Source organism: Carassius carassius, chromosome 9 (assembly GCF_963082965.1).
Source record: "Carassius carassius chromosome 9, fCarCar2.1, whole genome shotgun sequence".
In the NCBI taxonomy this organism is placed as follows: Eukaryota; Metazoa; Chordata; class Actinopteri; order Cypriniformes; family Cyprinidae; genus Carassius; species Carassius carassius.
Window position 1 is genome coordinate 8,969,784 of NC_081763.1, and position 21,764 is coordinate 8,991,547.

At 40.3% G+C, this 21,764-nt stretch overlaps 1 protein-coding gene across 4 annotated transcripts in view; it reads left to right on the forward strand.

The window, feature by feature from the left end:
- The first annotated feature begins 340 nt into the window (after nt 1-340).
- Nucleotides 341-21,764, forward strand: part of LOC132148865 (caskin-2-like) — a 53,945-nt gene continuing 32,521 nt past the window's right edge. For all 4 annotated transcript variants that reach the window (XM_059557612.1, XM_059557613.1, XM_059557614.1 and 1 more), the window contains exons 1-2: nt 341-628; nt 19,802-19,853. In XM_059557612.1, coding sequence (XP_059413595.1) covers nt 535-628; nt 19,802-19,853 — 146 coding nt within the window. In that variant the 5' untranslated portion in view covers nt 341-534. The remainder of the gene's footprint in view (nt 629-19,801; nt 19,854-21,764) is intronic.

A 21,764-nucleotide genomic window follows, 5' to 3' on the forward strand; every position in this document is an offset into this window, starting at 1 on the left:
CTACTACTACAGCTGCTCATATTTGGGGCTAGGCATGTAAACGCAGATACGATAGATAAGAAAAATAATGTTTTGCCCATGCAATAAATGTCAAGGGGGTCCAGTGTTATTTTGAACCTCACTAATCTCAAAAGCTTGCTGTCAGAGCGTCATAGTAGGCTTCTGTTCTTTCTCACACTGGCTGATTTGCTCATAGACTGTACTTGGCTGATGGATTAACAGTAATATTTTTCTTGCCCACTCTTTTTTCAGGTTTTGGTCTGCTTGTGCCACTCCATTCTTCTCAGCTTTCTTAACCATATCAGCAGGGCCTCTGCGTTCCCAGAAACTGAGCTCCGTGACTGTAGGAGAAGCACTGATATCTGGTTGCTTGTGGTTCCCTCAGCTGTCTGGCTGTCACCTACGCTGACTGTAGCACTACCAGAACAGAGGATTCTGGGATAGGTTCATGCCGTGGTTGTGCCGCTGTATGGAGGTGTAAGGGAGGAGCAGGACTCTTGTGGGACGCTGGTGGAGATCTGGCTGGTGGAGATCATGGGAAAAGAGCAGGATCTTCTGCAAGCGGTCAAGAATGGAGATCTAGCTACTACACAGAAACTGCTGTCCAAGGTCAAAGCCAGCAAAAGCAGTGAGTAACAGTGCACTTCCTCCCTGTCCTATCACTGCATTTGACAAAATGTGTATCCATGAAGATCTTTGCATCTGCAGAGTAGACCCTAATTGGCGATTGTTCTACCACGGGGGGGGCAAAAGGATGAGCAGTTAGTTCTTCAGATGATCCTGTTATTATAATATTCATATACCCATGGCTATGTGCGTGTATTGTTTTGTTCTACAGTGGTGCTCATGACTGTACAGCAGGGATGGAAATTAGCACCCGCCACCAGCCAATTGCGGTTGATTTTGTGTTTTGGCGGGTAAACTCGCTTCACCTACCGGCCACCGTGGCAGGTAAATAAATGTAGCATACTGTTTCACTCGGCCGGTGGACAAAAAAAAGTTAATTTTCATCCCTGGTGTGTGTACAACATGCAATAAAGTGTAATATCATCCGAAGCAGCTCCGTGGAGAAAGGTGGCGTAATCCAGGCTCGAAACGGCGGCGTTGTTCCCATTACAGTGTTTGCAGCTGAAGTTAGTGCCGCCGGCGGAGTGATATATTTGTTGTTTATTTACAGTACGTTTTATAGCACGTGCTTATGATATACAAGAGGGCGTGAAGTTGAATTTGTTATCGCGCACAAGTTTCCGCATACTGTCACGTCTCTGTCAAACCCCGTTAAGTTCATTTTCCTCCAGCATTCTGCAACATTTTAGATTATAAAATATACAAACAAACAAACAGTATTACCGGTCGCGTGTCTAACTGCTGTCCGGGGGATGCATTTTATTTCCTGTCTTCCAGTACTTTTTCAGAAGTTAGCTCTGTGGCTAGTAAGTCAACCCTCTACATTGTGAGTAAATCACTTGCATATGTGACTAAATCTTCCTTCTGGCTACTAAATTATGTCTAATATGAGTCAATGGCTAATAAATTCTCTGATTTTACTCGCCAGTGTGTTAGTTGGAGGCTAAGTTTAGCACAGATATTCTCACTCGTGAACACTCTCTGACTCTCCGTCAGACAATCTGTGCTTTTTGGAATGGATCCGCAGCGCACCTGTGTTTAATGTACCGTAAACTCTAGTGTTAAGGAGCACAAATCGCCGTCGCTCTCTCTCACACTCACATAGAGAAAGAGAGAGAGAGGGGGGATTGACGTGCTACATTTAAACAATATTATTTGTTGTATTTTCCTGTCAAAATAACAGCGTTCCTATGGAAGACTTCAGCTTTTAAGAACAGCTGGGTTTTCTGGTAGTGGGTGGAGTTAATGTGCGAACGGCAATCTCATTGGCTGGCGCTCACCTATTATCGTCCATGTTTTGATTTCAGCAAATCAGTTCGATCGAACACACAAAACCTCATTAATATTCATGAATCCAGCAGCTCATTAATCCTTAGTAATCCTTAGTGTGTTTTATAATTTTTATTAGTAGGAATCGTATTATTATTATCTTATCAGGAGTTTTGTAAGGTTTTTTTCCCCCAATTTTTTTACAGAAACACTGAATGACCAAAAAAAGCACCACCACCAGTCCAGTTAAAATGTTCAGTTAAAACAACTAATAAGCATTCAAACATGGTTAACACGTTTACTTCTAATTACTAAAGTTCTATTCTTAAATGATACTTGATTATTATAAAGCTTGACTGACTGGCGAGTAAACTAAAATAATTACTAGCCAATGGCGATTCAATTGCCAAGGTGTCCGTAGAGGGTTGTAAGTTGTTATGTAGAAACAACATTGTATCTCTACACATGTTTGACAGCTCTGGCGTGACGAGACGTGTAAAAACGATGTATTAAACACTGTGTATCATCCGGTTGGGCTACGGAGTTGAGAGAATGAGCTTCTTCAGCAAGAGTCGGCTGTTTCAAAACCTAGTAAGCTGAGCTAAGCCTAGATAGGCAGCATTTTTGAGCATCACTGAAAGAGAAAATGTCAGTATTTCATTGAGACTTGAGATTAAATAAACTGCTTAAGTATTGTAGATCTTGTAGTATTAATTTTCACATGCAGTTGCAAATTGTCGGTTAAAAACAAGAAAGTGGCTGGTAAAAACATTGAGTGGCTGGTAGATTTTGAAATCCACCAGCCACAGTGGCCAAAAAAGTTAATTTCCATCCCTGCTGTACAGATTCTGCATATTTGTTTTCACATCTTCTCCATTAATTGTGAGGGACACTTTGCAAGATGGATTTTAAGGAATTGTTCACACATAACTCTGAAATTTGTCATAAATTATTGACCCTCAGGTAATTCCAAGCCTGTATGACTTTCTTTCTTTCATAGAACACAAAGTAAGATATTTAGCAGAATGTTCATACTGTAAAAGTACATGGTGATCAGGAACAGTAAAGGTCCAAAAATGACCAAAAAACCATATAAACCATCACAAATTCATTTCACTGGTTGATGATAAGAGCTTATTTGAGGGAGTCAAAGTTCAGGACCTGCTTGTCTGCTCAACAGTGATCAGTGGTGACTTGTTTTTGTTTGGAGAGCCCATTCATGCCTGTTTCCTCAGTTCCACCACTTAGTCTTTGCTGGAAGTGCATTGTTTCTCCTGTTTGTGATCTCGGTAAGAGCAGCGGGATTGGCCTTTGGAACACCTTGCCAACTGGGTCCTGATAACATCAACAGACTCTGTGTTTGCGTTGTACTTTTATCTCTTTATGGCTGTACATTGAGAGTTCAACTCCGGCATGAAGACCCCATGTTCTCTGTGATGTGGTCCAGCGGGAGTCTGTAAAGGGGAAGACAGATGCTCCACCCCAATAAGACCTCCCAAACAGCCAGGCGTCAGAAGAGAAATGGGGCCATAACATTAAGACAGCTGTGAAAACTATACGCCACTAAAAGCTGAATATTGCAGTGTTTTACTATAATGTTATGCATATTGTTATTTGGTCACCTGGTCACCAAGACTTCTCACTTTACAATAGGCTGCTTCAGGGTTTGATTTCCAAGGCTGGCGAAAGGTGACTTTGATAACCCAGCACCACCTCAGCTATTCTTCACCAAAGTGTGTTTAAACACGCACAGATAACACAGCCAAGTCGATCTTGTGTATAACCTCCTCTTTTGTCTGGTCCATTGTCTGAGTGGCACGCAGGCTGAGTAATTGTGCCATAATGTCATCTTTAGTGCGCTAAGGGTTATTAACACTCGACAGGCTTTTGTGGCCCTCATCCTTCAGGCTGTAGAACCCCACATCCCTGCCGTTTTCCCTCAGTCCCCCACAGCCTGCCAGATTACCCAAGATCCTTTGTTCGCACTCGCAGCTTTACTAATTTATCACCTTGTGCTTGTTAAACTTGCTGATCAAATATTTGCAACAAACAACACCCTCTTTTGCATCCAAACATCCATTGCTCTTCTTCCCTTGCCATCTGCCAGCACAGGTTTGCTTTCAGCCCAGACTCTCATTAATCACCATGATGAAGACCCAGATGGTTGTCAAACAGATTTAAAAGGATAGTTCACCCAAAAATCAAAGTTGTCATTAATAACTCACCCTCATGTCGTTCCAAACCCGTAAGACCTCCGTTTATCTTCTGAACACAGTTTAAGATATTTTAGATTTAGTCCGAGAGCTCTCAGTCCCTCCATTGAAGCTGTGTGTACGGTCTACTGTCCATGTCCAGAAAGGTAATAAAAACATCTTCAAAGTAGTCCATGTGACATCAGAGGGTCAGTTAGAATATTTTGAAGCATCGAAAACACATTTTGGTCCAAAAAAAGCAAAAACTATTACTTTATTCAGCATTGTCTTCTCTTCCGGGTCTGTTGTGAGCGTGTTCACTGCAGTGTAGTGATATCTAGTTCGCGAACGAATCACTCGATGTAACCGGATCTTCTTGAACCAGTTCACCAAATCGAACTGAATCGTTTTAAACGGTTCGCGTCTCCAATACGCATTAATCCACAAATGACTTAAGCTGTTAACTTTTTTAATGTGGCTGACACTCCCTCTGAGCTCAAACAAACCAATATCCCGGAGTAATTCATGTACTCAAACAGTACACTGACTGAACTGCTGTGAAGAGAGAACTGAAGATGAACACCGAGCCGAGCCAGATAATGACTTGTTCTCGAGTGAAGAACCGGTTGCATCGGTTTTCGGATCACTAGTAGTTCTTTCTGACAGTTCGATTCGATAAACCGGTTGAAGAAAACGGTTCACCGGTTCTTTTGCACTCGACGTAATGACATTTGCGATGATTGCCCTTCATTCAAGCCTTAGGTTTACCCGCGCTCATAACATTAGCACAGAATCAGTTCAGAATCAATCACCGAAAGAATCAGTTCGGTTCAGACGCTCTGTGTGTCGGTCTGCTTCACGCTGAATCACACATGCGCAGAATCATCAGCTCCTCGGTTCACGAATCGGACACATCTGACAGAAACGGTTCTTGACTCGTGAACAAGTCATTATCTGGCTTGGCTCGGTGTTCATCTTCAGTTCTCTCTTCACAGCAGTTCAGTCAGTGTACTGTTTGAGTGCATGAATTACTCCGGGATATTGGTTTGTTTAAACTCAGAGGGAGTGTCAGCCACATTGAAAAAATGTTAACAGCTTAAGTCATTTGTGGATTAATGCGTATTGGAGACGTGAACCGTTTAAAACGATTCAGTTCGATTTGGTGAACTGGTTCAAATAGATCCGGTTACATCGAGTGATTCGTTCGCGAACCGGATATGACAAACTGCTTTGTTTTGAACTCTCTCACAAAAGACACGGAAGAGAAGACAATGCTGAATAAAGTCGTAGTTTTTGTTATTTTTGGACCAAAATGTATTTCCGATGCTTCAACAAATTCTAACTGAGCCTCTGATGTCACATGGACTACTCTGATGATGTTTTTCTTACCTTTCTGGACATGGACAGTAGACCGTACACACAGCTTCAATGGAGGGACTGAGAGCTCTCGGACTAAATCTAAAATATCTTAAATTGTGTTCCAAAAAGGTCTTACGGGTATGGAACAACATGAGGGTAAGTTATTAAGGACATAATTTTGCAAATTGGGCAAACTAAAACTTTAATGTGGAAGAGAGACCCCGGCATGGACACTTCTTATCAGGTGACCTATTTAAGATCTCTGTGTTTATATCTAGTGAAAGGCTGTGGACAGTTCTCATGGTGAGTCAGGAGCACGTCTGATATACGCCTATTGTTGACTTTGGATTTTGCTGGATGGGTTTTCTTTCTTTCCACTGTCTCCGTAGTAGATGGAGGTTTGAGGTTGGGTGGGATTGTACAGTAATTTGTTTGTGTGTGTGATAATGACCCATGTTAAATCTGTGGTGTAATCCTCTGTTATTTCAGATTTGATCCCAGACGTTTGATCCTTTTTGTTTTTGGTGCTGGGATGTTTGTTGGCATACATGTTATTCAAGGGAACTAGACACAACATGATAAAACGACAATAAATGTTCTCTACACTGTCCAGGCTCAACATTATGCATAACAATAATCAACAATTTTGTATCAGCAGAAGTATAATTTACAGTCGTTATAGTTTGAGAGTTATGTTTCTTGAACTTCTATGGTTTCGTGCTCTTGGCACCCAGTTATTCTTCACACAAAGCACATTGTAGTCGACACAAAGCATGTTTATCCTCATAGCAGGGAATGAACTGAGATGAAGTGCCATTGTGAGGTATTTAGTTCACTGGATTATCCAAAAATATGCATTAACTCATTTTTATTTAATATAAAAAAAATAGCCAATTGACTTTTTAATTTCCTCATATTTTTTCTTACAAAATAGGATTTAGTTATACCATCCACTGCTAACATCAAGCACCTTGGTGCATCCAGGGTGCAGAAGTTCATCTAGTTTTCCATATTGTCTAATACTCATTTCAATGAATGTGGTTTTGATCCTTTCCCCCAGATGGGGTGCGTGTTTGTACGGGTCTCAAGCAGCCGGTGGTGGTTTCTCAGTTTGTTATGACGGCACACAGATCAGATGAATTCATTTGATCCTGTAAAGGAGCCACTGTTGTCTTCATTCATTAGTTAGTGGTCTAACTGCATGTTTATGGGATGCCTCTTATTATGAAGCATCTCCCACCATGACTAATGGCAGCAGGGGAAACTAATGAGATCTTCTCATTTTGGTAGGGGGGGGGGCACATATTGAAGAGGACGTGTTAAAACCTCTTTTGACAGACTGTGAAATTCTGTCTCTGTACAGCAGTTGTCTGTCGAGTCTGCCACTTGCCTGCTAAATGTTTAATTGGCTCGCTAAAGAGAAACATCTTGAGAGCATGTCAGGTGCTGTTGAGAAGATGAGAAATATACCCTAAATGTTGTGCCTATTATCACCTGAATTATCTATCTGTGATCATTTGAACCAAACAGCCATTTAGATCCATGTTAAAAATGGAAGCATCTATCAATACCATTCAAAAATTGAAGGTGGTATGATTTTTTTGAATGCGTTTGGAAGAAAATACAGGAATATTGTGAACTATTACAAATTAACAACTGGTTTCTGTTAAAATATATTTTAAATAACTTACTTGTTCTTGTGATCAAAGATGAATTTTCAGCATCATTCCTCCAGTGTGATTATTATTAATGTTGAAAACAGTTGCTTAACATTAAACCATGATCCATTATTTTTCCAGGATTCTTAAAAAGAAAGATCATCTAAACATAATTTATTTGAAAAGATAATCTTTTGAAACATTAGAAATGCCATTATTGCCTACGTAATGTAACAGTACTATGTAATATTTGATAAAAGATCAGATCACAAAAGATTTATTGACAAAACCACTTTCAAATTTTTTTTATTTTTTCCCTGAGAATTTCAGAAAAAAGAAGTGACCCTCTTGTGACCTCTACATGAAATGTGTCAATGTCCTGAAACAATACTAAATGAATTCTAAAACGTTAATCAGCATTCAAGCCGAAGAGGTGAATGGCTGAGATCATCCTGTTTATGTGTGTGTCTCACACACTGTTTATTTTCTCTCTCTCTTATCTTCTTATCCTGCATTTGTTGTGTCCGTCAGACACACAGATGCAGTTTTTGGCATGCCACAGATAAGTTTTGAGATTACTGTAATTATTTTCTGCCTGTGAATGAGTATACAAACGTTATCTTCCTGACACAGATGACTTGTACTCGGAAGAGTACTGCAGTCTTGCCTGAGGCCAAAATAATGCTGAATAAACCAGAGAACACTGTGTAGCTCGAGCTCTGCTTTGCTGCGGTTTAGCTTACATGCACAAACAGCTTGCAGTAAGCCTGTTGTTTTGGCTGTGTTTAGGAATGGAAAGTTACTATAAGTGCACACAGCTCTCAGTAAGACCCCAGCAGAGCTCCATAACACTGCAGTCAATTAATGCCTAAGCCCTGCTGCATACGAGCATGGCTGTGCGTGACGACGCCACGTTTCTTTTCCACACAGGAATGCAGGAGCAGTACATGTGGAAAAAGGGTCAGTGTTACACTGTATGCTGTGACTTGAGAGCCGCAGCTGCCTTGAGCTGGAGCTTAATCGTATTCCACAGATATTTTCAAGCATTCTTCCTTCTCTGAGCATGCCAGCCATTGTCCAGGCTGTGTCATTGCACTCCGAACTTTGAACGAGGGGGAAAAAATGCACAAGAATAGTAGAGATGATGTCAGCCAGAGGGAATGCATGCCTCACATCGCTCTCTGTGTAGAGTTTGAATGCATGCATTTAACAGGTACTGCAAGACGTTGTGTGCTGAGACAGCCGTGGAGCTGCAGAGGATGGGGCAGTGAACTCTACAACACCATACTAGTGTACTGCACTGTGCTGTATGTTCTAGTAGAGACAATGATGCAATAATGGCAATATCTTGATTGTTGGAGCAACAGCATTACTAATTGAGCTATATTTTTTTGCTTTTCTGAAGTATGTTTCGGTCCTAGAATTTGATTAGTTGAGAGTTCCAAGAGTTCCAAGAGTTTCGATGTAACAGTCCAGTGGCACGGAGACTTATCACACCATTTAAGTGGCAACAAGTGACCATTATGACCTTTATAACACCTGTTGGTCTTTATGAGTGAGTCATTGAATCATTTACTCAACCGATTCATTCAGTTTTTAAGCCATTCCTCTTGTGATGTTGTTTAATTAATGGGACAGTAGCTGTTTAAAAAAACCTTTCCCACTGAGCAGTGTTGTTGTGTGACATAATACTCCATAACTCTTTTGGTAAAATTGTGCTTATAGCTTTACACGTTAGTGAACTGAAATTATAAACTCAGTTACTTACAAGTATCAGGAAGCATTGATAAATTATTCATTGCGATTATTCATTGTTTTTTAATTAATTAACATCAATTTGACATTGTTTTTCTAGTGATGCTGCTCATTTTTGAGAAATGTATATAAATTCTAATGATGCTTAGTATCAAATTATATTTTCCAATGCTATGTAATTCTTCTTATTCTCATATAGTATATATTTATTCAATAAATAAGTGTGTACACCCTTCGAACAAGCAAATGATTTCCAAAAGAGTTTTTTTTTTATTGAATCTCAAAAACAACTCTAGCCTAAGCTGACCTCAAAGCTAATAGATGTGGACTAAAAGCCACAACACACTATTTTTGGTTTTATGGGCTCTTTAAAGTGTCTTAACAGGAGACGTGGAAAAGCTCCAGCTCTTTTCAAACGGTGATGAACGGACGTGAGCCGAAGCACAGATACGGCAGGAGAACAGCTCTAGGCAGCACTGCTGCTGTTAATCTGTCACCTTATCTCAGACGGATACAGTCAATCACATGTGAGCAGCACGGGATCTCAGTGGAATAGAGTGGGAGTGGATTTGGGTAAACCAATGAAAGTTTGGGATAGGAGGAAAAAGACCTTTCTGAACAAAGCTTGGGGTGTGAATATCCTTTTCATCCAGAGGCCGAAATGAGTAGCTGGTTCCTGTGTGTGTGTGTGTGTGTGTGTGTGTGTGTGGTGTTGAATAACAGTTTAAGCTGCTGTATGCATTCTAAAAAAAAGTAGTACAAAAATAGTTTAACCCCAAAATCAAAGATGTACAGTATAAATATCTTTATAATAATTTTAATAGAAGTTCATATAAACAAGAATTTCAGCTGAAAATGTGCTTATTTGTTATGAAAATATCACAAAACAAAACCATTCTTTAACTGAATATAATTGTGGGTGAAATATGGCAGAAATCATGATATATCTAGAGATTACAATGCATTTGACAGCTGTATGCTACACATTTTACACACAGTGAAGCTTATGTAACAGTAGCTGGTAACTCATGATGAGCTATCATCATTACACCTTCGTTGAAGACACTTAACCTCAGGTTACTCCGAGAGGACTTAACCTGTCATATGTAAACTGTTAGTCAAGTTGGATAAAAGTGTAAGCTTAATGACTACTGGCAAAGCATGCCTTGTAAACCAGCTCCACATCATCATGCAGCACACTGTCAGCACTTCTTTGTCTCTTCCTACATCATTATCATCATCAGTGTGGTCACCTGTGCTGAAATGACACATTGAGTGTTCTGCTGAATCAACAAACCGTTAATGCTGGATTGAGAGAAGTCACACCAAAACAGGCCAGCCATGGTTTTACTGTTGCTCAGCTTGTCCATGTGTATCACACACACACTCACATTCAGAGCACGGATCATTTGCATGTTACACGGCCTCTGTTTTTATCTTGCTTTGCATTTAACCTTACTTTAGCTTCGCTCTTCGAAAATGTGCTTATTTGTAATGAAAGAAAAGCTCAAAAACGACATGGTTTCTATACCTAAAGCAGTGGCTATAAGTAAAGACTTGCCTCAAAACTTTGGTATTGACGACTTTATTTTGGCAGTAATTCGAGAGACTGCATCGTTTGTCTGCTTCTGAAGAACCACAATTCTTGACAACATGCTCTTGTGAAGCTCCAGCTAATTGAAGATACATTATTTCACATCAATGCTTTATAGTCAGAAACAGATACTAGAGTATCTGATTTCTGAGTATGGGTCACCATACTTGGCTGAATGTCACTTTCACTCACTTCTCTTAAATGTATTACTTAACCTGGAGTGCTGTTTTCAGGTTATTCTCACATGCCACCGATGCAGTAGCGGGACAACCCATGGCTCAAACAGATGTTTCCCTCTTGTTGAATAATCTCCCCTTCTCCTGTTGTTGTTCTTGAGACATAATAGGAAGCGGCAGGAGGAAATGGCCGCTTGTTTTAATCCTAGCTGAAAAGCATTCCCCTTGTGGCCACTGGCACAGCCTTGCACCAGTGATCTGGATGGTAGTTTGTGCCATTACAAATATTAATGAAAGCAAAGTTCAGCCCTTCTAAAAAATGTTATTCAACATTCTTATCCAAAGTGTTGGTTTGGAAAAGCAACTGTAACATAATTTAGAATGACAGCCTCTTATTTTCCTCTGTCTTGACAGGCTGCACTTCACAGCAGTGGTTTGTTTTATTACTAGCTTCATAACCTGTTTGCACTTTACTCATCAAATTGTAGTTTTTGAGCTCTTGCACACACATAATTAATGCGAACTTTTGTCATGAAGCAGTTGAGAAGTTTTTTTCTCATTTGGAATGGCAAGAACATTTCCTTGAATCAGTGCAGTCTACTCTTCCGAAACATGCAGAAACAGCTCATCAGCAGCCCCAGACAAAATCTGTGGACTTTGTTTTCCACATTTTCCATGCTGATTTTTGGGGAGAATCTGCTTAATGGATTTTACTATGGTACACTGTGTTAAATGAACTGACAGTGGTTTAAGTCTTCATTATTTAAAGTGAGAATTGGAAATTTCTGGAACTGACGCACAGATCCAATACCTGGATCAAGTATTGTCACAGGTGACACTGATTTGATACTGTGTGTTAATCGGTACAATGAAACTCTAAAAATGACAGGAAAGCACTGTAAATGTTGGTCATACAACTTGTACGCTACAAGTTTTGTTTGAGGAACAGATTGAAATTAAGTCTGAATCCAGTTCAGCAGTCTTATGTCATTATTCTTCAAAAAGTTCATTAAGACAGTTGGGTTTAGACGGTGGAAAATTTTCCCATTGGTTAATGGACGTGTGACAACACTGGTAATACCGCTATCACCAGGGGGCAGGGTGTTCCCTCTTTTCCTCGCTTTGCATTTAAATAGCTTGTAAAATCGGTGTGTGCACATTTTACTTTCACTAATTAGCAGGCAGTTCTGCATCAATTGCTTGAATAAAAAATACAACTCAAATTTACTTTAGCCTATATATAAAACGTATAACTTTTATTAACAAAACAAATAAAAATACACCATGATATAGAGCAGGCTATGCCTAATATAAATTAACAAAAATAACTTACATAGTTTAAATAGGTACAAAACTGGAAATAGACTAAGCAAGCATGTATAATATGTATCCAAATAAATAAAAAACTTAGAACGTTTATTAGCAAAACGATTAAGAAAGCTTGGAGGCATGGCATATACCTTGATGTCAAATAAAATAAATAACCCAAAGTTTAAGTAAAGTAAAAATCTGCAAACAATAATGTAGAACCAATTTAATAAGAAACGAGTCCAAAATCACCTTAGATAAACGGCAAAAGTCAACATGCTTTTCAAAATCCAAAATATGGCCCCAACAGGCACTTTTGCATTTCGTTTCGAAACTAAATCATCCGCCATCATCTTGTCTGTCTCACCTCACTCTTCTTGTTAGTGAGCTTGACTCACTCTCCTCATTCGGCATGCTGCATTGAGCAGCCTCGTTCAGTTTTTCATTGTAGTGACTGTTCTTTTACTGAAATGAATTATTTTTATAACTATAAAAGATCAAAACAACAGTGGGGTCTGTGCCGCGGTGGGCAAGTGACGTAACAGGTGTTGTGGCTTAACACCGGTATCACCGTCACTACAGTCTATCACGGCAAGCCAATAATAAAAGTAATCCATATGAATCAAGCAATTTAATCAAAGGCTTCTGAAGAAACACGATCGCTTTATCTGCTGGAAAAATTTAATTGTCTTATATTCACATATATACATACATAGAGCACATCTAACATGGTAAACACATCTAACATGGAATAAAAATGGGGGTGATTAATTGATGACAGAATTTTCAATAATGGGTGAAGTATCCCTTTAATTGAATAAATATTCTGTAGTCTGCATGTGTTCCATGCTGTTCTGTCCTTGACTACACATACTCAAGAAAGCAGTATGTGAACACTCAATAAAGTATGAACAGGCTTTATTGGTAGGAGTGAGTCAAATTAGAGTATATATCCCCACCCCTTGCATTTGAATTAAATGTGTAGAACTTTATTAATGACAGTCATTCTAGTTCTTTGAAAATCTGCTTTCAGCATGTTTATATTCTCAGACGACCTATCCATCAGTAAATTTAAGGTTGTTTAACCTGAGAGAGTGTGTTTTGCTCTCTTGTGAGTCTCAGGGCTTGATCTCTGCTCTCCCAGCTGCCAGACCCCGTCATTTGGCACGAAGATGAAAGCGTGTCTTCTGTGACAAAGCCTGACCGCAGCACAGTCACAGACTTGTCCATTAACTGCACCGCTTGCCCTGTGACGGACACCCTGAGACCCGTAGGTGGGAAATCTGTCATACGCACAGTTCGCACACCAGCAGACATCCATTACTGATTTATTAGCACAGAATTGACTTCCTCCGTCTCCAGAGATCATTTTTTATCCGACTTTAAAAGGAAACCAGGATTGGTTTCTTCAGGACATAAAAACATGGAATGTGTTTGGTTTGGATATGCATAGGCTTCCAGAGGCCTCAGATCCAGGCCTTGGCAGCAGCAGGCAGCCACAGTCTCTCCATAGAATGGCAGCTCTCTTTGAAACGTTTTGTGTCTTGCTGCCATTTCAAAAATGCAGCCATGTGTTTAAAGTTGAAGGCGTGGCCGAATGTGAATTGTTACTTTCCTCTCTGCATTCAGGACTAGATCTCACGTATTGGATGCATCAGTGCAACACAATCTAACACAGAATGGCCTGAGCTTGAAAACAATCATTGTAAATTACGTTGGCATTTGCAATAAAGGGGTTTGTAATAACATGAGAGGCTTCACTGAGAAGTTAACGATTGTGCCGGACTTTTCACTTATTCAGTTTCAGAGAATGATCAACTTTTACATTGTGTTGAAAAAGGCCAACGGTCATTTGATTTGTTTGTTTTAGCATTGGCTTGCCAGCATGGAATGAGTTTTAACACTCTTCCACAACGGCCATTGGAAGTTGTTGTTTCCTAAGCTTGGGGCTTTGGTGTTAAATCTAATCTTGTGCTCAACCTTCCACCTCTGACCAACTTAAATTTACTGACCCTTTCAGGGTTTGTGTTATTTTTGTACTGTGGATTATTTTCTCATCCATTTTTTTTTGAGAAGTCACTGCCTCCCTTGAGGAGGAAAGAGGAAAGTCGAGGAGCTAAAGAGGAAAGGCCCCTTAAACTAGCCAATGGTAAGTACTGGCCCTCAGCATGAACTTTCTGTTCCTGTTTAAGTAAGAACTGTAGCTTTTTTCAGAGGACTCTGATGCGTGTGCTCTGTGGTGTGTTTGAGTTGGCTGCCTGTGTGACCACACACTCCTCTGGGCCCATCAGCAATGATTATTTATTTACACGCTGTGATGCTTAACCTCGAGCAGGCAAGGGCATCCCAAACCTCAGCAGCAGGGCAGGATGGACTCTGTACATAGTGTGCCTCTCTTTTCAAACTCAACGCTAATCAATCTTCCGTACCTCCCTCAGTCATACGTTTAGTACTCTTGATTCTTCCCAGACATCACTGCGAACATTACCAAGGTTCCAGATTCAAGTAAAATGAGCCTTTGCCCCATAAAATCAAACGTTTTAGTTGGCAAATTACAGAATAGTGCTAAATAGATGGTGGTTTAGAAGTAATGTCATCTAGGGGTGCCCAAATCATTAGGCTTAGGGTTTGTTAGTGCTATAGGAAACACTGGAACTAACTAACAAACAGTTCCTTTTCAGATCTGACAAAATAAAGTGTTTTCCTGACTGTCACCATTGGCGACTGGGTTTTAAATTATGGTCACATATATTTCTTTTTTGTCGTAGTTGTAGTAATTTTAGTTGCAGTCTAGAGGTTTGATTATAACATGCAATAATCATGACCTACAATACTGGAAAGAGAGATATTACACAGATAAAAACTGGCTTTATCTCTCACGGAGAACCTGATGCCCCTGTTATCAGGGCTTCATCAGGGGTCTTGAGAACAAGCTGAAGTGAGTCTCTGCATTCCAGAGTGGAGAGGTTTGAGCGTGTGAAAGTCTGCCATCCCTCCTAAACAACAATCACTGTGAGCTGGGCCAGTTGTTCACCTTTATCTCTGTTCACAGGCGTTGCCTGTTTTGCTTCAGTAATCATCTCATGGGAACTGCTGGGGTTAGTGTGTAACAAATACATATGTTTAACATATGTGCATGTGTGACGAGTGGGGCGGGGCCGAGGGACATGGGAGCGAGGCCGGTGGAGTGATTGGAGATGAGCTACACCTGTTCGACCCGCCGGTCTCGAGGCCCATGGAGGAGATGGAAGGATATAAAACTGGAGCGACGACAGTGAAGGACGAGAGAGGACCAGGCCTGGGCTTTTAGTTGTGTTTTGGTTTTTATTTTATTTGTGCGCACCAGTCGTCCGTGAGGGGCTGGTGCGCTGTTTTGTGTTTATTTTAAATGATTAAAATGTTGTTTGATTGTCCGCCTTCTTCCCGAAGATTACGAAGCTTTTATCATTACAGCATGTTTTCAAACTTTCATATTTTTCCCTTTCTTTCCTGGGTGCATATGCGAGGCATCTACATTTCAAAATAAAAACCATTGTTGCCAAGTAGGATAGACTTAAAAAGTTAAATACCGTAAATATATGGTTATAAATAAGTTTTTTCACTAAATAAACATACAAACCATTATATTAAATTATTTACCAACATTATTTTCTGCTAAAACATTTTAAAGCATATAAAATGGAGTGTAGACCCATCCTTGAGCACTTGTGAATGATGAGACTAACAAAACATTGAACCAGTTCATTGAGATGGATGGTGATGGACATTAAAATGGAGGTGTGTTTTACAGAATTGGACCAAACTTTCAGAAACGTTTTTTTTTTGCTGTTGAGTTTTAAACCAGAAATGTCACAGTGGAATGAGACCGGGAACATCCATAAAACAATCCATGCCCTAAATGTTAAGTGCCACAGCACATGTATTAAAAACTAGGAGCAAAAGCATTTTTTAAGTGACCTCACCAGGAGATCTTCTCACCCTCTGCATGGAGACTTGGAAGTGTTTTACTGAGGATGACCGAATGGACACAATAGTCTAAGTGATTTTACTTTTTGGAACAATGGTTTTGGGAAGGAAGTGCAATAAGGGGCCTATCCTAAGTCTTTGAAAGCCTGGCTGCTTTCGATGGGGCCTGTGTCAACAGACCCCCCACCTAATCTCGCCAAAGGTCACACTTGCTTTTGCACCCCTTTTTCCCGCTCGGACAATTCCTCCGTCTGTGTGGAATCCCAACCCCCCTCGCCTCTGGATTGGGACAGCACAAACCGGAAAAATGGCTCACAAAGGGAAGTGCATTCTTCCATGCAGAAAACAACGTGTAAACAAAGAAGACCACTAAAGACATGGTAGGTGAACTGAGATGAGTTTGTCTTTGCATGCTGGAGCAGAAGTGTGTTGTGCCACCCTGTCTCTCGCTGTGGACACTATGTGTGCATTACAAATCCATGTGAAGAGCCAAAGAGATGAGCAAAACGATGAAGATCGGTTGGAATTTTGTGTCATTACGTAACTTGAGACTGGTTAAGAGAAAGAGTTTGAAAGGGATGGTGGTTTGCCCCTATCAGAGTCTAAGATTCCTGTCTGTAGATGTGGAAAAGAGCCCAGGTGTTCAATTAAGTGCCAAAGGAAGTCTTGATGACAGGATATGGATGTTACCTAAAGCACAGTCTATGACTCTTTAGAGAAAGCCCAATTCCTGCTTCCTGTGATCTCATGCTTCCTATGACATAATCCAGCAAGTGCTAAGGAAACAGCCAAAATGTGTATAGATGTGCACACACACACCACGAATCAAGAATTTGCTTAGCTACATACTTTTGCCCAAGTAGTATATTTTTTTTTGCAATCTTGTTATCTTGGTGGGGCATCTCCTCGAACCTTTGTGTTAGCATAGCAGGGCCCTGAAATAACCTAGGTTTGTGAGTGAGACATTTTCCCAGCTCTGATATGGTACAAAAATCCTGAGTGGTAGCTGGAATCTGCCACCTCTGACTTTCTGCTGAAATTCTTCAGGCCTCAAAAATTTGAGACGGCCACAGATGCTAACCAGTCCACCCCTGCTTTCCTTCTGTTTAATCAAGAAGTTTCTTGAGTAGTCATTACCGAAGAGGAAGGTCGTCAGTCATTGAGCCATTGTTTCAGTGGTCACGACTGCTCAGGGCGGTTTGGTGTGCAGGAAAGAGTCGATGTAGAGAAATCAAACATTCAGCTCAAGGATCAAAGCTGCACTAGTTGACAGTTTGTAGGATACAGTTGCTGTGAATGCAAGCATTCTTCAAAGGATTCTTCAAAATCTATTACCAAATAAGCAAATAGTACAGAAGGGTTCCAGTCCTTCAGGTGTGTTTAACTGGGGCTAGAGTTGCCCTCCAAGAGCAGGATTGGGCACCTCTGAGATTGGCTCTTGAAAGGTGGGATGGCCTTTCCTACAGCTGCCATAATGTTTTGTTGAGATTTCGGCCATACCTTAAATTACAAAATTTTCTCGGCACCAATAGCCTTGTGGGCAGTGCATCAACATATAGTGCTGTTGTGCTATGTGCATCCTGAGTTCGAATCCCGGGCATTTTTGGCTTGACTACCTGTGCAGATTAAATCGATTTTTTTGAAATGTCATATTTCAATATGGCAGTGCTCATTGCTCGTTTCAGATGGAGCACAATCTATCTGTGTGACTCCACCACCAGAGCTAGAGTAAAATCATGAGCCTTGCTTTTTCTTTGGGTGTGTATGTTTACAGCTTGGCTCCAATTCATTGTCAGTCATAGTAGTAAAAGGCGTTGGCTGCTCTTTTGTAGTTGAACATATAATTGTGTACTTTTGGTATAAGCAGTGGTTGACTAAATTTAGTGTTTTCTTTCTTTCTTTCTTTCTTTCTTTCTTTCTTTCTTTCTTTCTTTCTTTCTTTTAAAGACTCAAGCTTCATTCCACAGAAACCTGAAGTCGGCTTTACAGTTCAACTAAATCCTTGATTGTGCAGAGTTGAACAAAACGGCCAAATGCATTCTTGTGGTGGAAAACCCATTCTGCTTTATGCTTGCCAGTTTTAGCATAAAAAAGTAGTTATTTTAAGGTTTACCAGCGTGGTAACCAAAGAGGAGGTGCTTTTTCTTGCTCATGAATTTCATTAAAAATATCTTGAATAAATGTTTTGCAGATGAGCGTTAAAGATGGTGCTTATTTTTTTTTTGTATGACCAGTGTCCAATGACTCATTTTATCAGGTTATTTTAAGTGAATTAGTCAGATACAAATCAGCTCTCTCAAAAGTACTAAAACATTTGTTAATGGATTTTTAAGTGGAATCAGAATCTCAACCAAAATCATTCATTTCCTTAGGTTTTCCATCCATAAGGAAGAGCCCTTGCTTTACTTCAAAGCTTCTCATTATGTGTGGAAGGTAACTAGGTTCCATTGAGAACATGTCAATGAACTGCTCCTGTGCATTGAGGATATAGAGCTTCACTTCAAAGGTTTTTTTGTGGTTTGGTCACTCATGGCTGTGACAGCTTTATAATAAGGATGGCTGTTGGATCGTCACTGACTCCACATCATGGGTGTATCCAGTGTCTGCGTTCTAGGTCCCATTCTACCCCAGTGCCCTCATTGTCTTGAACTTTGACTTTGTCGAACTGGGAATACAAACACTGATTCATCTTTAGGTGGACACTGTGGGTTTCTGTGAGGTTCCTGTGGTCTGGTTAAATTGTTCTGTCATTACTGGGGAAGTATCTGGAAATACTTAGCATAGCTAAAAAAATCTCCATATATTTAATATTGTATTTGTATTTGTATTCTCCATATATTTCCATGTATCATTTAAACAAACCACCCATAGTAGCAAAGTAGGTTTTTGACACAAACCTTTAGGGAAAAAAATCTAGTTTATTTTTTGCTCCAAAAAGGCGAATCACTTTGTCAGATGATTTTTTTGGGGATAAATAGCAAAAAAATACCAATATTTACAGACTTGCATCATTTTATGAAAGCATTTACATGCATAAGAAACATGCCACACTGAGACTTCTTCATTTTGAGGGATGAAGAAAACTAATGGTCTTGAGACACTGTCCATGTGTTGCAGTGACTTAAGGACCACAATTGGTGAAGATCAAAGACTCCAAGATCACTATTGAGTGGTCTATTATTTTCCATCCTCCTGCCAGTTTAACATCCCCTGAGCTGGCTAGTGAGGTCAGGCAGAGGTCAGAGGTTAATGAAGTGCCCTTTGTTGTTCACAAGAAGAGACGGTGTTACTTAGTCCTCTATCTCCTTGTAAGCTAACAGGAATCTCCAGAAGTCCTCAGACCTTCCCAGACTCCCTCTGGGGCTCCCATGGGAAAGACCAATGTAAACTGCCTAGCGACTCAAACCTAAACGTTTAAGTGTGTAGCTCTTTATTGTTGCACTGCTGTTGGCATTTTAGATAGCAACCACACATTAGCAACTACCTAGCAAGGACTACATACTCTTCAGACCCCTCTCTTCAAACTGTCCAGTTCTTTAGATACAAGTTATTGTGCAATTCAAGCTAATATGCAAGTGTTTCTGTACGTGGGACCTGATAGTTAGTACAGGTTGATGAGAGTTTATTCGAGAGCACTGTAACCTCACAGGGTCATACAGACACATTCCACACAGTCCAGTGAATGAACAAACAGTCCTCTCATTTGCTTCATGTGACACATCAGCCATGAGCTTTCAGTAAAAGAGAAAAACAGCTAGAGAAGGGACTTGAGGTAGAGAGCCATGCTGTAGTGATGTAAATAGTGATAGCTGAATATAAATATCTCAGCCATAGTCTGTTGATTGTCTTCATGTGAAGCTTATGCTTGTGTTCTGTGTTCTTTCTCTTCTGTCGTAGAGTTACTGGGATCCACCAAGAGGCTGAACGTCAACTATCAGGATCCAGACGGGTGAGTCATTGTACTTTTGTGGGTGAATCTCATAACAAATCAGGTCAATAACATAATAATCAAGTCAAAACACAGGCATTGTGAAGTGTGCAGCCAGTCAGCACGTTCCCATTAGGCAAGTTGGGTTAGGGTTAGGGTTAGTTGCCCATTAGGAACTTGTAAGGCATGCAACTCCTTATGTTTAAGTGCTACAGATACCAACTAGGTTCATTTTTTAATAACAGTTAGGTAGGTAATTATTTTTTGTATTGGCAGTATTATTATTATATCATAGTTTAAGGACCAGAGGATGAAAGGCTCATCAAATAATCATCAAATAATGTGAAACTTGCAAAGGTAATGTTGTAGTTCAAAAAGTCTTAGTGGCCCTGAGATAGGCAAATCATTTCTAACATCTATCTTTTGTCTTTACAGTCAATTATGTCTTTAAATTACATTCAGTGCATGTCTTTACAGTCAAATTAATGCATCCTTGCTTAAAAGCATTGATTAAAAAAGGGTTGACCCTATGGTGTCTTCACTGACAGCATCACTTCCTGTGTGATGGATCATCCTACTTTGATTAGTTTTAAATTGATAGTTGTTGAATCACACAGACATGAGCTTTTAGCCTTAAAATCAGTGTATATAAGACTGAATTCTGTCAGCCAGATGCTTTACCTGTGTCTCATCCTAAAGTGACCGCTATCATTGCTCACACAGTCTATTAAACGTGCTATGTTAGCAGTGTCTTTTGAGATAAGATGGGCCTCTCACAGGGCTGTCAAATGGTACATTGACCTCATATATTAAAGTCGAGACTCTGGTGACATTTAGGTGCTTGTTTTTGGGTGGCCCACCACCTATCTGTCCTCAAGAAGAGAAAGGGGTGAGCAAGTTGAGGAGTCAGAGATGGCCATTCGCAGATAAGGACCATAACAAATTAGATGGGAGTGTTTACCAAGCACCGAACAGCCATTATTGAGGCCGGATGGGGAAGGCAAGAGAAAAACAGGGAATGATGGATGGAGGTTTATGGGAGTTGTTGAGTGCTGATCCGTGCTTTCATATATGGCTGGTGTGAACAAATCTGCCACTATATGGCATTGAAGCACTTTAAATAGATTACAAAAAATATTCAAGATAAACTCTCGGGTTAGATTGGCTGACGTCTCAGTTCTTTAAAGCGGTCCACTCTTAGTTTGAACAAGATGCATCAGTCACGTAGTTTTAGTTTGTTTTGCTAAGTTGCCATGGTATCTACTGACCCAGGTTTTGTTGAGCTCAGCTCAGTCAGAGTGATTGTAACTCAATCATGCAAAAAGTTGTATCACTTATTAATGGGAATATTTTTATTTTTTTGTCAGATACACCCATCTAAAGATGTTGTAGTTGCAACACTGTTCGGAAAGCCTTGTTTCTGCATGCCATCTATTTATGACCTCAGCGTGCCTCATAAGAGTGTACATTTGATTGTTAAAGATTTGTATACTTTTCCATGCCCAGGTCCATAAAGGAGAAAAATGAAATGTGGGGTCGGGGTTTTTAGCAAATGATAATGGTGTAACATTGAAGGTTTTGCTTGTCTGTGAGACAAATTAGTATTTGAGCTGCCTTTGACTTTCTGGGGGACTGTTGGGATTTGTATGGGGGCGTTTCCATGGCAAACGTCCTGGAATGTTTGTGTGAATGGCAAGGCCGGTGTGAGAGGGACTCTTTGGAGCCCTGTCCTTTGTCCACCGAGGGCAGTGCTGCCAGGACGCATCAAATCCATCCTGACATCCCGAGAAATGAAGGCGAAAGTGGACAGGGCTTGTAACACAAGACCCTCGCTGAGTTCTGGGAACTTTTCCGAATTGTGTGTTTGTGGGTAAATCAACAACTGCTCAGTATCTCTGTGGGCAGCCATCGGACTGTCTGACCCGCTCGTGA